Source organism: Oreochromis aureus, linkage group 7 (genome assembly GCF_013358895.1).
Source record: "Oreochromis aureus strain Israel breed Guangdong linkage group 7, ZZ_aureus, whole genome shotgun sequence".
In the NCBI taxonomy this organism is placed as follows: domain Eukaryota; kingdom Metazoa; phylum Chordata; class Actinopteri; order Cichliformes; family Cichlidae; genus Oreochromis; species Oreochromis aureus.
The window spans coordinates 23,407,178-23,423,006 of NC_052948.1; the positions used below are offsets into that span (position 1 = coordinate 23,407,178).

The 15,829-nt window shown below is 40.4% G+C and overlaps 1 protein-coding gene across 4 annotated transcripts in view; it reads right to left on the reverse strand.

Annotated features, from left to right (window-relative positions):
• Window positions 1-15,829, reverse strand: part of kif21a (kinesin family member 21A) — a 56,119-nt gene that overhangs the window by 26,515 nt on the left and 13,775 nt on the right. For all 4 annotated transcript variants that reach the window (XM_039615096.1, XM_039615097.1, XM_031731852.2 and 1 more), the window contains exons 2-11: window positions 8,111-8,333; window positions 5,112-5,294; window positions 3,921-4,061; window positions 3,469-3,600; window positions 3,131-3,301; window positions 2,664-2,779; window positions 1,708-1,903; window positions 1,386-1,575; window positions 1,209-1,275; window positions 143-346 (exon numbers count right to left, since the gene is read on the reverse strand). In XM_039615096.1, the coding sequence (XP_039471030.1) occupies window positions 143-346; window positions 1,209-1,275; window positions 1,386-1,575; window positions 1,708-1,903; window positions 2,664-2,779; window positions 3,131-3,301; window positions 3,469-3,600; window positions 3,921-4,061; window positions 5,112-5,294; window positions 8,111-8,333 (1,623 nt within the window). The remainder of the gene's footprint in view (window positions 1-142; window positions 347-1,208; window positions 1,276-1,385; window positions 1,576-1,707; window positions 1,904-2,663; window positions 2,780-3,130; window positions 3,302-3,468; window positions 3,601-3,920; window positions 4,062-5,111; window positions 5,295-8,110; window positions 8,334-15,829) is intronic.

Sequence of the window (15,829 nt, forward strand, 5' to 3'; positions counted from 1 at the left end):
TGGTTTAGGATAAATAAAAATGCCATTCCAGTATGAAACTCACTCAAATATATGCACAACTGTAATAAAACATTCAACAGAGCCAATCCTGAAAATCATTTAAAAACAACAAGAACTCCGCTCTGTTTACTGTCACAGTTACCTTTTCTTCTTCTTCTTTTCTCGTTTCTTCAGTTTCTCCAGATCTTTCTTAGCGAGTTCGATGATGTCAGCAGTCTCCTTCTCGGGGGCCAGAAGAGTGGAGGAAAAGGAGCTGGACCCTCCATAGAATGACTGACGGTTGGAGGCACGGGACAGATTCTTCCTCAAATTCTCACTGACAGCCTCGCTCTCCAGGAGTTTTGCCCTGAGGACAGCATCAATACACCAACAGATTGTAATACAGACCCTTCACTGTGGCAAATCTCCAAACTTGGTCCCTCATAAATAAATTTCATCTGTAATATAAATGAACCTTAAGGCTTGCATTTAACACTGTAGACATTCAACCCCACTGTGGTGCCCCCTAAAGAGAGCAGCCGAAATAACAATGTTCAGGCTCATTGCCAATTATGAAAGTCCACTAAAACACTTCATATTTCATGTCATCTAAACAGGCTGAATCTATGGCATTAATTTGTTTAAAGAAGTATTTTTTATCACCATTTAAATCAATGAACAGAATGATTTTATTACAGCTTTGTGCACCGTTTGTGTACTACTGCAGTTTCAGACAACATTGCTCTCCCCTCTGAAGATCCTGTGTCACCAGTGTGGCTAATTATATTTTTTCCAGCCTGCTATTTATAACATCATTACAAAATATTTCAATAAAAACTTCTCTTCTCCCATACTAACCTCATCTCTACCTTTTCATTTTATCCGTGTCTACTGTATTTTAGTTTTCAGTCTAAATGTTTGAACCATCCCAAATCTGTTTTTGTTACAGAAAAAGAAATGACAGTTTAGTTTCATCCAGACTGAGATCAGAAAAAGCTCTGGGGTTTGGTTCGCACTCAGATCCTGGGAAGGTTTTACAAGTGTTATATTGACTGGGATCAAAAGTCCAGACCAAAAAACTTGAACTGTGATCTCACATGTCATCAAACATTTCAGGGTAGTGACTGTTAAAAGAATGAGGTAGGCTTAATGTTTATGAGTACAGGAGGCTAAAACAAACAGGAAAAGGTGAAAAAAATGAACAAGGGAATAAATCTGAATTCATTTACCGAAGGTCTTCAATCTCTTTAATGTAACTCTGAATCATGTTTCCAATTTCCTCTGTGCCTCCTTCACCTGCAAGAGAAACATGATAAGGGTCATGCAGGAAAAAAACGAAAAGGGGGACATCATGTGACTGGAGCGGCACAATACAAAAAAAAAAAATTCATAAGTTTGATGCATACCTGCACGGGCGAGGGTCTGGTTGGCCTGGTCACTGAGCAGTTGGGTGAGTCGTGCCCGCTGAGCATCGATGGTCTCCTGCATGGCCTTCACCCTCACCCTCAGGTTGCTGTTCTCCGTCTGCAGCATGGAGTTTTCGTGGAACATGTCACTCAAGCTTTCCACACCGTCCTCACCCACCAAACGCTTACCCTGCAGGGGGACAAAAATGATATAGTTTGTTGTAAAAAGTTTTTACATTTTTTGACATGCCACGTGGGTTTTTTCTTCTTCCATTTTTCATAAGGCTCATCCCTGTCCTTTAAATTCCTCCCGTCTCCTCACCGTCTTATACTCCATGAGCTCCATCTGCAGTCGAGCTATTTCCGTCCTCAGAGCGCTGATCTGCTGGCTGGCCTTGTCTTGGTTCACCATCACCTTGTTCTTGATGTTCCGGGCTCTGTTCGCATATTTTAATGTGTTCAAAGTTTCCATGAAGTCACGGTCAGATGGACTGATGCATGCAATCATCACCGTTTGGCTGAGAAAGAAGAAAGAGACATTTTATAAATTATTTTCACACATGATCTCCACACAGTATTGGAATTATGACACTGTGGGACACTGCACCTAGGAGTTATTTCTTACATTAACATAAGAGATAAAATGGTTGAGATGTTCTCACTAATGGAAATTGTTTGGTGAGGTCATAGCAGGAAATTATGTAGAAAAATCACATCTAGTGTGTGGGTATCCACAGCCAGGCATCTCCCACAGTTAACACAGTTTTATATCATCTAATTAGCTGGGGTGTTTTGTTTTTTTTTTCATTTTGACTTTTCATCTTCAATTCAATTTAGTTTTAGTTTCCATGGTGGATTATCTTGTTTTAGTTTAGTTTTTATTAGTTTCAGTTTTAGTTTTTAGTGGCTTTAATTATTATTGCATGCACACGTTCATCACTGACTCATCAGGCAAGCTATAAGAATTTTTTTTTTCCAAACTAACAAACACTAAAACTAAGGGTATTTCCTCTATATCTTTATTTTTATTTCCAAGTTCACAAAATTGTTCCAGGTAGTTTCAATTCTTTTAAACAAGTCTCTTTTATTTTAATTACTTTTCCCTCACATCTAGTTTTAGTTTTTAGTTCAGTTTGAATTAAATAAACCTGCAATGGTTCTCATCATCTTATACTGTTGTTTGACGATATTCGGATAAAATTGTTGCCGTATCAGAATGAAACCAGTCAAGACAAAATGTTTTTATGAGGAAAAAGCTCAAATCTGTGGTCCTCTGACCTGTTTCCTCCTAATGAGTCCTGCAGGAGTCGGGTGAGTTTGGAGTCTCTGTAAGGCACGTGTGAGGCCCGCTTGCCCCGGTCACCCAGAGCGCTGATTACATTCCCCAGAGCGAGCTGGTCATAAAGACAGGAGACAAAGGCAGAAAGGATTTCATAGAGAGGCAACAATTTGCTATCAGTCCATTTGTAGAGTTACAGTTAACACTTTTAGCACTACTTTTGTTAGTTGCGATTTGGGTGGCCACATCCCAGAAACAGCATGTTTGCGTGGAACAATGTGGGATCCCTGGTCGCTCTAACTGTGCTGACTTTGTTCAGCTGAAAATACCATTAAAAATACTGCATCATTCATTCATTTTTGATTTTAAGTATATTTGTAAAGTCTGCCACCAGATGGCAGTATATCATTAGACTTTGAAGTCTTTGCTGCCTCACAAATCCTGGTGCAAGAACAGGCAGACTCACCAGTCCACAGTTAATGGAGATGCCCTCTTTGGCTCGATCACCCGTCGCTCCAGTTCTTTTCAGCCGCTCCGAACCGGCCAAGTCCACAAAGTGAAACTTGGCCGTCAGTGTCTCATACTCGTCCATCTCAGAGTTACCGTTGGTGACTCGATTATCAGTGTCATTTTCTTGCTGTGTAAAAATCATGCGTGTAAATACACTCAGTGACAGCAGCATGCACACATACAGTTTTTTTCCCCCCAACAATCATTGATACTAAAAAGGAGGGAAAAAAAGGAAAGAAATGATATTATTGATAAGATCTAACAGACATGATTTGCGGTGATTTATAGACGTACATTGTCAGAGGCACAGACGCGGACTTGGCACAGGTGGATGGTGAAGATGGCATGAGATCGGGAGCTTTGGACGTTCATCTGAGTGCTGGCTGTGGTGCGAGACAGAGCCCCCAGTTTCAGGCACTGCATCATCTACCGAGTCAGACAGAGTATTAAATATTAATACAATGGTTGAACCCACTTTGAAACATTTGGTGCAAAAAACAACAGCAAACTCTCAAAAGCAAAGTGCAGTGCTAAAATATTTTTATACTGAATATATGAAGCTTTACTCCAGTAATGATTGTGGCAGTACAAAGGTTTAGATCCAAGAGTACTGAGTAAATCTTTGATACCAACCTACACACATGTCTTGGGGATTTTTTGTTTTAGAATAAACTGATGCTTAAAGGGAAATCACTGATGTCGTGCTGAACACCTACATTAACAGTGAAACACATAATCTGCGTTACCTCAGCCTCGGAGGACACCGTCCGTGTGGTCACTCCCACTGTGTAGATTCCTCCGTTGGCATCTTCATGGATCTTAATGTGAGATTTCTGTTTCATGTCTCGAGTTGAGTCAAACAGGTCCAGAACTTCCTCGTTGTAAAGCTGCAGGAAGACGCAAGAAAATATTTCAAACTAGCAGGAACAAAAGATTATTCTGTGATTTCTGTGTCGTTTCTGTCTACTACCTATATTATTATCAATGTTTGCTGTTCTCAGATCTCTTGAAGAGATTCTGAGATCAAGCATCTCATTATGTAAAAATCAGAACGGAAAAGTTGAATAACTTACAAATTGCAAAAATGCCAGTGGGTGTTATGTCTTTCATACTGTGTACAGGCCAAACAATAAGTTACAGCAGCGTGTACAGTAAACAGCCCTGAGAGGTGAAAGCAATGAGTGTACGGTGAAAGACTCACTGCTCATTAAGGTCACTGCTTTTAGCACACTATGATAACTGAAGGTGACTCAAATGACAGAATCAGCTATTTGAAATCAACTCAGCTCTTCTCATTTTGACTATGGCAGCAGAACTGAGAGCTTTTGATTAGCTACACATGAAAGCGTTTTTAGAAAATATCTCTTGAGCCACTAAATAACTGAGAAAAAAAAGCAGTATACGTTTCACAATATTGGGTCTTAATGATATATAGGCATCTCATCCACTGCCAAACAGCTTGGAGCTTTCACTCTCTCTCGCTCTTTTTAAATTTAAAGCAGCTACCAGTAGTTTTAAGGTAATCTGCACCATCTAGTAACTTTTGAAGGCTTAGATCTAAAACGACGTCTTATTTGCCATGTGTGAAAATTCTTTTTCATCATTATACTGCCTCCCCAGCTCAGGATGAGCCCGATGGGCTAGCACAACTGTCAAGTCACATCATCCCTATTAACTCTCTCTGTCCAGAGACAGACCTTCTATCACCCCCAACCTGCCCCATAACACCTCCTAATCCCACCAACGACAGCTGCTGCAGTGGCAGTGTGGGTATTTTCAAATGACTGAGCACCATGTCAAAGCCTGTTAAACCAGTGGTGTCAACAATATTAGCCTGACCCATGACACTGGAAAGCCTAAGAAATTTGTGTTTTCATTTACTGGGTTAAATTTTGACAACAACAACAACAACAAAAAGCTGTAAAGTGGGTGCATACCTCAAGGAACTGTGCGTTGATTTTAAACTCTGGTACAGGACGTCCCTGCTCCTGGGCGGTCCGCCGGCGCTCTTCAATGCCCTTGAAGAGGTGGTGGACCGCACGGGGGATGATACCCAGCTCTTCGTCTACTATGTTGACATCGAAGCCAGTCCCCATGGTGTATGTCTTCCCTGAACCAGTCTGGATGGAAAGGCAAGAATAAATATAATAACCGCACACTATATTCTCTAACCAAATGAAATCTAAATACCTCAGAGGCATGGCATTCAGACTGGCCTTCCTGATGGCCATGGAAAGCTTTCAAACTTCAACATTTGCAGAACCTTTAGTTCTGAGAAACATTTTTACTTGACTGATTTATCGCTTTTATTGTATTACAGCGTGTCCTGTTTTAAAACTTGAAAAGCTGTCACCTGTGATCAGTTTCATTTTCCTTCTGTAGTGGTAGTAGTAGTAGTAGTAGTGGTAGTAACGTATTATGTTGTGTGATAAAATGCTGTTACTACTTTGTTGTTACTTGATAAAGCAGACGTAAAGTATCTCCAATAACTGTTTAACTGTTAACTTCACATATCTGTTTAGCAGTTTTTACTTTGAACTCACAGAGCACTTTGGCTGATTTCTTTAAACAGTAGGGAGCTTTTTTTGTGCACATGTCATGTTTTCCACTGGTGTTTCCTTTTTCTGGAGATTTACCAGAATGCTGAAATTAACATTAAATATTCAAGTGTGAGCATCAATAATGGATGAGAGTAATGAAAAAAAACAACAACCCTGAAAACAAAAAAGAAATGAAATCTTGCTCCTTTCATATTTTTAAACATCTGAGGACCAAATCATCACAAGTGGTAACCAATGTTGAGGATGACCCTCAAAAAAATAATGTATTCCACATTACTCAGTTCTTTATTTAAAGTTACCTGTTACCTTTGTACCTTTGCATTAGCATGGTGTCTCTGCAGATGCTTGCAAAGATTCAGTGTCAGCAGAGCTCAGTTTGCACAGCGTCTGTTAACTAATTCTGAAAGTACTGGAAAAAATCCATTACGTTTTACACTACAAAATGAGCAGTGTATTTACATTGGAGCTATAAATGAAACGGCTTGTAGTCCAGGTAAACTTTGCAACTCTGAAAACTGCCATTTTGTTGCTGCATTCACTCAGTGAGTTTTACAATCCTACTGACAAAAACATAAAACATTCGGCTGTATTTCACACAGTTTCTTAAAACTAAGCCAGGGCATTGAAGATTCAAGAGTGCTTTAAATATCACTGATTTATTCTCTTTCCTCAACATCAATGCCGTCTGTTTATTTCTGCAACCCAGTCTAGCTGAGTTCTTGTGATGCAGCCGAGTGGGTCGGTCTAAATCTAGATTAGTGGCTCTAAAGCCTCAGAGGCAAGCAGATCTGATCCGGGACAAACCAACCGCTGTGTGCGCTTAATGTGTGGATGTGCTTTGAGAAGTAGGCCAACACTGAGAGAAGCTGTTACTAGGGAGATCCAGGTTAATATGGACACACGTTAAAGATGTATATCTGTCTAAAAGGTGTGTGCGCTTCACTTCTCTACTGAATCGTATGCAGCAGGAGCTCTGCTGCTAAAGAAACCCGAGTTGTAGGGGGGATGCGGGGGGGCAGAAACTACAGGTTATTTCCATGTAATGAAAGTGCTGAAAAAGGAAAAACATTTTTAAAAGGCTGGAACTCACTTTTAGTATCAATTAAACATGATATTGAAAATGAGTGAAAGTGAAAACTACTTACTTCAGGTAAAATTTAAAAAATATGTTTTTAAAACAGTGAAAATTAAAAAAAACAATTTCACAAAGCCCAGCGTGTTAAAATAAAAAGTCCAACAACAATCTAATATCTGAAAGGTTTTGAGGTAGACAACAAATATTTGGCACAAAGTTAAAAATGATTGTGCTTTATGTAACAGTTCAAAAAGACAGGGAAAAAAACAACATCAAAACATCAAGCTTTGTCTACAAAATTCCAATTTATTGTGCATAAAACTTCCTTTGTTAAAAGATAACTAGCCAAATTGTGGGGTTTTGGGTTAGATTTCTTGGTACTTTGTGGATGGATTTAACGACAAGAATACATAGCCATCACCACTAATTTTTTTCAGTGTTTGATTTTACAGCTGACGATGCTACTGATAGCCATCAGTGCTACCCCTCAGCCTCCTAGCACATATACCCATGGTATCAATTTCAAAATCCTTTGTCACCATGTTCTCATTTTATTGCATTCACAAGATTTTCAGAAAACTTGATATTTGACCTTGTTGTCAAGGCCACTGGGATTTAACCTTGTCCAACACTTTTAGTAGATCCCCCTATGGTATCAATTTCAAAATCCCATATTGGCAGATTCTCCAGTTATTGCACATTGCAATAACTTGGGTGTCCCCCCCCCCACCCCGCCTGCCAGCGGGGTGACAACAATACTCCATCAGCCTTTTATGGCTAAGGAATAAAACAAAGTTTTCAATACCTTACAAAGCTTTATAATGGCAGTATCACTGGCAGTGATGATGTAAATATCAGTGGCAAATATTCAATGCAATGGAAATATTCTGCTTTTCTTTTTCTTAGTTTGTCATTTGTGATAGATGTAAACAGTAAACATGGCAAAAATCTTTAAATAAAAAGACCAGCGTAAAGAACCAGTATAAGATGAATAAGATTTTTTTTAACTGCAAATCATAGAAAAATGTCTATTTTACTGCACTTTTTCCAGTTATGATGGGGATGCACAAATGAGCACAATTCAGTTTTTGAGCAGTGGAAACAGGCCTTTTTTTCCCCTGAGTATCAACTTGCAGGATTATAAGTCAGATAAAGAGAGTCGGAGGAGCTCACATGAGTTCAAATGCAAATTTTCACAGCCAAATAAATGAGTTAAAGAGTATTGTGCATAAAAGACCATAGGATGATGCTTTAAAACAGCAACAGTGCTGCAGGTGTGACACCAAGGACAAAGACTTGCCTGTCCATATGCAAACACAGTGGCATTGTAGCCCTCGAAACAGCCTTCGATCAGCTTCTCTGTGCAGGTACCGTAGATGGTCTCCTGCTGCGAGTCCATATCAAACACAAAGTCGTAGGTGAAGGCCTTGTCTTTCCCCAGGATCACCTGGGGCTCTCCAGGCATCACATACGTACAGATGTGACATCCCTCAATCTTCTCCCTGGCCAGCTGAGGACGAATCCTGCAGAAAATCCAGAAACAGTGATTAGGCTCTGCCAGGTGTCTTTGTTTCTGTGTACAATAGTGCTAAAAGTTATATATGGCTCAGGCAAAATGCTCCTTTCAGTTAATACAAAGAAAAAAAAAAGCCATCTGAAATATGAAAGGGATACATTACATCGTCACACAAATTCTGACCCTTCTAGGCCAGGATTCTTTCAGCACCATGTCCCTCTCATGTCTCACCTGGCTTGCAGGTCACTGAAATATGACCAATTAGAAAAACATTCATCACAAATCTCCAGAAGGAGAGACGTCTCCAGAAAACCATCTCTCCTTTATGCAGAACCAGCCTCAGGGCAGCCATCTGCCAAGACCAGTTGAGGTTGAAGAGAGTAATTAGTTCTAACTGCACTTCTTTATAGGTTAGCACAATCATGCTACACAAGAAAGTAAACAGAAGATCAAAGTGCTGTACAGGAATATTATGGCACCTTCTCATTAACAACACACACATCTGCAAAAAGACATGCAAAAGTCATGGTTCACACTGTTTATCTTTACCAAAATTCATCTTAAATCTGTCTACAAGCCACACTTTGTTCTTTTTCAATAGGGAGATCACAGGGACATAGTGGATTAAACATAATCACATCAGCGATAGATGTGTGGATCTGCAGAGACGGGGTCAACACTCTGGATCCTACTGTGACCCAGTATTTTGATCTGTAAAATATGCCAGCTGGGTGAATCTGTGCTTTAGTGTGTCTGTGTGCGTGCAAGACAGAACTGCTGCGATTTTGGCCAACTGAAATCTGGCAGGGATTAACTAGAGTAATGTGAATGTGGAGGAGTAAGACAAGGTAGAGACAGTAGCTCTGTGTGTGCTCTTTGTGTATTTAAAAAGAGCATTTCTTTCTTTGTTGAAAGAACAGTACAGCACACACACCACATATCCACAGAGGGCGTGAATTCAAGGACAAACACAAACGGCAGCACTTATTAAATGGTTGGTCAGTCAGTCGGTCGTTTGGTATGTAGGCAGGCAGGTCGGTTGATTGATAACAGGGCGCTGTTAAAATGCTAAGTAAAGAAGCTATACCGAATAACAGCAACATCAAGAAGAACGAACAGGAGAAGCTCAAGAAATGTCAAGGGCTGAGAGAAGAACTCAAGATGTGGAAGGTGAAGGCAACAGTGGTCCAAGCGGGTCGGCGCAGTGGAGGACCCGAGCTGGACAAGTGGCAGTTCTAGGAATAACAAAGATACTGCACAGGACCCTCAAGCTCCGAGGCCTCTGGGTAGAGGACCCGAGCTTGAAGGATAAAAACCACCTCGCAGGGCGAGAGGGGAATTTTTCTTTTAAACCATCGTAGTGGGAAACTGTTACTTACAGCCCAACATAGAATAAGTACTGATCTTGACCATCTAGTCTTAGAGAAACTTTCTTCCATTGGTTTTGAGACAATTCTAAGAAATAGGGCTATTTTACTGAAAAAATAACTTTAATTATGAATTAAAAACAACAACAAAGCTTTATTCGTCACATACACAAGGATTACACACACATACAACATGCAGTGAAATGTTTCTTGTCCGAGCTGCGGACAGGCTGCAGATGTAGCCACGCCATTCCAGGGTTTGGTTTTTAACATGGGGGTCTAGCCAGGACCCTTACTGGATACTGGGTGGGACTTGAACTGCGACTCCCGCCCCAAAGGTGTGTAGTCTTACCACTACACTATCCAGCTGCTGAAATAGCTGGATAATACACTAGCTAAAAATTAGATCAAAATAGGATTAAAGACAGAACCCTCCAAATGTGATCCCTAAATCTGATATGTTTGCCATTTTTCCATTTCAGACACAAAAATTTTTTTTTTTTTTTTAAATGGCTGATAATAAAAATGTGGAAGAAGAAGAAGAAAAGAAGGTTTAAGGGAAATGCTCTTCAACTGCAAGAGTAAATAAGTAAATGAGAAATGAAACTTGAAATGTTAGGCAAACCTGTTTATGTTTCATATATGCATGTTTCACATTATATGAGTAAGGCTCTACCAGAGGTCTTCTTTTAACATGCTCATATTTTTCACTAAATAATTTCTAGGCTTATCAGTCAGGATGTGATGTTCTTATGTAAGGTTTCAGCTTCTAAAACATGAAAAAAATGAGTAATTTCAGTCTGTTCTGCGCATGTTCAATATGGACCAAAAGAGACACTTTTTCCAAGCGGTTCTTTAGACAAATTCTTTTCATGGGTTCAGCTCACAAACAAGCTTGGGAGAAAAGCACCTGACAGCAGGCTTGCCAGTCCTGAGTGGATAAGGGCCTTATTGTGCCTCTGAGTTCGGGGGAAAACAATACTGTAAAGGGACTACAGGGCAACCATTGTGTCCGCCTGTGTGACAGTGGATCCCAGCACTGACACCAACGCCACGGCTGCGGGATTACACGGCCGGATGGAGGCGAGGGAGGAGAGGTAATGTCCTGTAAGAAGGTCATGCCATGTTGGTGAATAACAAGCAAAATGGTCACAGATGTGTACACAGGCAAAAGATACTTAGCTTGATGGAACGCTTTTTCATTTGACTGTTTTGATTAAAGCTTCTCAGGTCTGTGTTAAAGGATTTGTTACTGCATCAGTTTTCAAACGACTAATTTTGTTTGTAGCCACAGAATTTTTTTGAGATCCTAGTGCTACGTTATCAGTGCATAGCACTGAAATATATGGAAAAAGACTTTAAAAAAATCTGGGAGTACTCTGAATTTCAGTAAGCTGCATGAAAAATGCTCCTTCTACAAACCACAGGCCAAACAGCAGTTTTCAGTGCAAGAGTCCACAACAGTCAAGCCTGAGTGTGGTGCCTCAGATCAGTGTCACATTCACCGTTTTGTGACACGTGCCATTGTGTGTCTGCTGAGAGTGCACTGACGTGCAGAGGTATTTTGGGAACACCAAAAAAGCCTCAGCAGACAGTTTTGGCTGCACTTTGTCTTCTCCTCTGGTCACCATTTGACGCAGTAGAGGAGGATCCATTGTACATCACAAACCCAAGCGGTTAAAACAGAACTGTCATGGATCATTCCACATAGCAGGAGCAGCCGGAGCAGTGTGTGGCTTCAGGAGATTATGAGGTTTTGCTTTAATTGCACAGTTTTTCTCAACAGTACAGTAGAAAGTAACTGAAACGTAGCCTGAAGGTTGCAAATCCTATTTACTCTACAGATATGTAATTGTCCCAGTTAGCCTAAGTGTAAATATTTTTTTTTAAATCTGCCTCAGAAGAACAACTGAGATACAGAAGCTGGTGTTGCTGCATGTCATCCATGCTCAAAATACAAACCCTGTGTAAGCAAGAGTGCACCAGCCCATGCTACCTTTCAGGGTTAAAGCTTGTGCTCTATTGTATGCATGTCATGTTGCTGTCTTAATGCACAATATGTAATCCTAGTCAGAAAATCGATTAAATTCCGTGTCGAATTTACCGTATTTAACCAATTACATGTTTCCAAGGCCACACGGGGTGGGTGGGGGGTATCTTTGTTGCAGATAATTTAACTCACTAATTGGGTGTGTAATCCTGTCTCTCTGAATACCCTGCAGCACTGTCTCACACCTGGGAATCTGATGACATTTCCTAAATTAACTCTGCATTTCATCTGCGCCATCAGGATTTCAGCATTAATATTATACACAGTTAAGTTCAAATATTTTTTTTCAGAATTATATTCAAATTTCTGTATTAGAACAAATGACTAGACACCATCTTAGCAATAACGGTTAATTAAAACAAAACAAAAGAGCTTTTTTGTTGTTTTACTGCTTATAGTCCCAGATATACAGTATATTACTGTGACTGTGTTATTTTTGTGTAGGTGAATTTGACATTAAGAACTTATTAACCTTACTGCTTCAATGGGAGTTAAGAGGGTAGCTCTAGATTAAACGCACTTAATCAAGAGATCAGCAAGTGTGACCTCTTCTGTGAAAGCAGATGTTTTGGCAGTTTGCTTGTGTGGAGCACTCAGTTGTATGTTATCACAAGACACCAGCAATGATCTTAAAGATGTTTCTGTTGCTGCCCATCACCCTGGGAATAGTTATAAAGCCATTTCCACCAATCTAAAGTCTATTATTCTGCAGCAAGAAAGAGGATTTAAAAGCGGTAAATATTCAGGAGAGCTGTCAATCTTTACGGGACGTCCCAGGAAAATCATCATAAGCTCAGTGCTCACAGAAATGACCAAAAACCCAAGAGCGCCAGATCAGATTCTTCAGACTTCAGTTAACATTTAAAATGTTAAAGTTTGAGAGAGTACAATTTGCGAAAGACTGAACAAGTATTGCTTTTTTGGAAATATTGCTTGGAGAAAAGTCAGCTTTAGTTTGCAAAGTTGCACCTTAAACCCCAAGACTTCAGGAAATTTGTCCTTTGGACAAAAGACATCAAAGTGGAGATGTTTGACCATAATGCACAGCAGGACATTTAGAGAAATGGTAAATAAATGGTAAATGGCCTGTATTTATATAGCGCCTTTATGGTCCCCAAGGACCCCAAAGCGCTTTACATATCCAGTCATTCACCCATTCACACACTGGTGATGGCAAGCTACGTTGTAGCCACAGCCACCCTGGGGCGCACTGACAGAGGCGAGGCTGCCGGACACTGGCGCCACCGGGCCCTCTGACCACCACCAGTAGGCAACGGGTGAAGTGTCTTGCCCAAGGACACAACGACCGAGACTGTCCGAGCCGGGGCTCGAACCGGTAACCTTCCAATTACAAGGCGAACTCCCAACTCTTGAGCCACGATCGCCAACATTTAGAGAAAACCAAACACAGCACATCAGCACAAACACCCCATACCCACCAACATATCAAGCACAGTGGTAGAAGGGTGATGATTTGAACTCATTTTGTAGTCACATGTCCCACAATCGTTGCGGTGACCACCAAGGTTTTTCAAAGGTCCAATCAAAAACCCAACTAAAGTACTATAGACCTTGAGAGCTGTGCATAAAAGAATGCCTTCAGCTCTCTAGGAACTGAGATCTGAAGATATAAAGATGAGTGGCCCAAAAGGCCTCCACAGATAACAGACTGATATAGTCTTACAGCAATTTACATCATATTATTGCTGCTAAAGGTCCTGCAAGCTACTGAATCACAGTGTGTACTTAGTTTTTCACACCATGCTTCTGCATTAATTTCTGAGGATATTTAATAGAAAAAGAAATGTTGGACTAGTAAATATACACTAAGCACTGATTACACATTTATCCATTAAAAATATGCAGGAGCAGGCAGTGGTTTGTGGAAGGCGCTATGTCGCCCACTTAGACCACTGTCGTGAATACAGTGGTCAGGATGGGGACCGTCATTTTACCTAATCATGTTTTATGTATGTGGCTTGAGATCAGCCACATGTGCAGTATGCCTTATAAGTTATTCTAATTCAAGGATCACATACAAATCACACTCTCTCTGGCAAACAGTTTGATTAAATTCTTAGATCATATGAGTTTATGATCTAAACTTTAGGGCAGGGATAGCTCAGTAGGTAGAGTGGTGGCCCCATGATCGGAAGGTCGGGGGTTCGATTCCCCTGAACAGCTACCCTGAGGTACCCCTGAGCAAGGTACCGTCCCTACACACTGCTCCCCGGGCGCCCAAAGGCTGACCACTGCTTCACTGAGTGGATGGGTTAAATGCAGAGAGGAATTTCCCCACGGGGATCAATAAAGTACTCTCTCTTTCTTTCTTTATTTATTTGGCAAGTATCAGACTTCAATATGACAGTTGGATCCGCCTGAAAGACAGCTTCACTAACTTATGTATATTGACATGACTGAACTCTATCACTGAATGATTAATATTCACACGCTGCCAGCATTGAGCTATGAATACTGGATCACACCCAAACCTGCTACCACACCCCCAATCCCTGAAACTGCCACCAAATCACATTTTCACTGCTACTTAATAAATCATTAAAGGTGCTGCATATCACCTTTCTTTAAATGGAGGGATGGAGTGCATAAATGTGTAATTGTCTGCCTGTGTAGGACTCCACTAAGTCATTTCACTTTCACCAAAAGCTTAAGTTTTAATTTTGGCTGTGTGAAAAAAAGTGTAAATGAGATAAATGGTATTAAATTCCTGCAATTCCTGCACAACTTTATGCAAGGATCAGTGGTCATTTTTAAATGGTCCCATTTCCTTTTGGTAATCTTATTTCTTAAATGCACACTCCATCTTAGTTTTTGAGGAAAAACACATTAGAGTAATCCTTAGTAATTCAAACACAGACAAAGGTCAAAGCTAAAATAAAACTAAAACACCCTCACAATGGTTGGTGCAGATGGGTGAGTGAACAGGCCAGAATTTTATATGGAGATTTGCTGAGGACAGCAGTGTAGCTGCTTCAAATGATGTCACCTGCAACTGGGCTAGTCAAAGCTTCCATGTCCTTCACAGAGGAGACAATTATGCCTTTGTGAATGGCTGGGAAAAGCAGGATGTGCAGAGGACAAAAGTGGTAGCAAGAGGCTTGCATCAAGCCGCTGCAGGCTGGTGGCTACATGCCTTCTTGTGGTTGTAAACAAAGTAAGGAAGCACTGGTTGGTTTGGCATTGATTGGCTTTGAGACAGTTCGTTTTCATTAGCTTCCTTTATCAGCTGTGAAAAATCACTCCTGCACCACCAGGGTGGGGTTCACCTTCTCTAAGCAAGTTCAGAACTAGCCAGGCAAGTTGCAAATTACAGGAACACAAATTGAATTCTTTTGAAACTCTTTGCTGTCATTTGGAAATACACTTGTATGTGTGCAGCTTCAGAATAGGCCTTTCTATGACAATAGCAAAAATTACCTGAACCCAAAGATGTAAAGCAAACCAGGAAATTCTCAAAATCTGCAAATACACTACCTTTCATGCATTATATTGCTTTATGTGGAGATGTGTGTAAAGCTCTTTGTTTTGTGCTTGTACAGATTTATGTTACTTTCCTTTTCCCCCTAAATTCTACTCTATAGAAAAGGCTGTCATGGTGAAGCTCTTACCAAACCAGATATTTTGTACAATTCAAAAAGCCTACCAGCAATTTTAAAGTTCATCAGTTAACCGTTTCTATATTGTGTGTAAACTAAGAGATGATGATGCTGAAAACCTGTGTAGGCCTAATTTTTTGCACATGGACAGCTAAACAAATGAACCAATCCACAATGACATTGTCATCAATTAAATCTTACCATTTGAGTTAGCTACAAGCATTTTCTCCATGTAAACACGCTGCATGCTGGCAGAGGTTGCATATTATTACACTTACATGCAAGTAATCAACTCTGCAGTACTGAGATTAAAGCTAAAGCTCTGCTGGTTTGTGCAGGGAAATTGAGAGGCTGACTACACATTTAAAGATATTTTTAACGCAGCAGGAGCAGCAATTATATCTGGGCTTCACCAAAATTAAAAACCTGCAAGAGAGACTTCACTGTGCAGAAATGAGACATTGGTAGG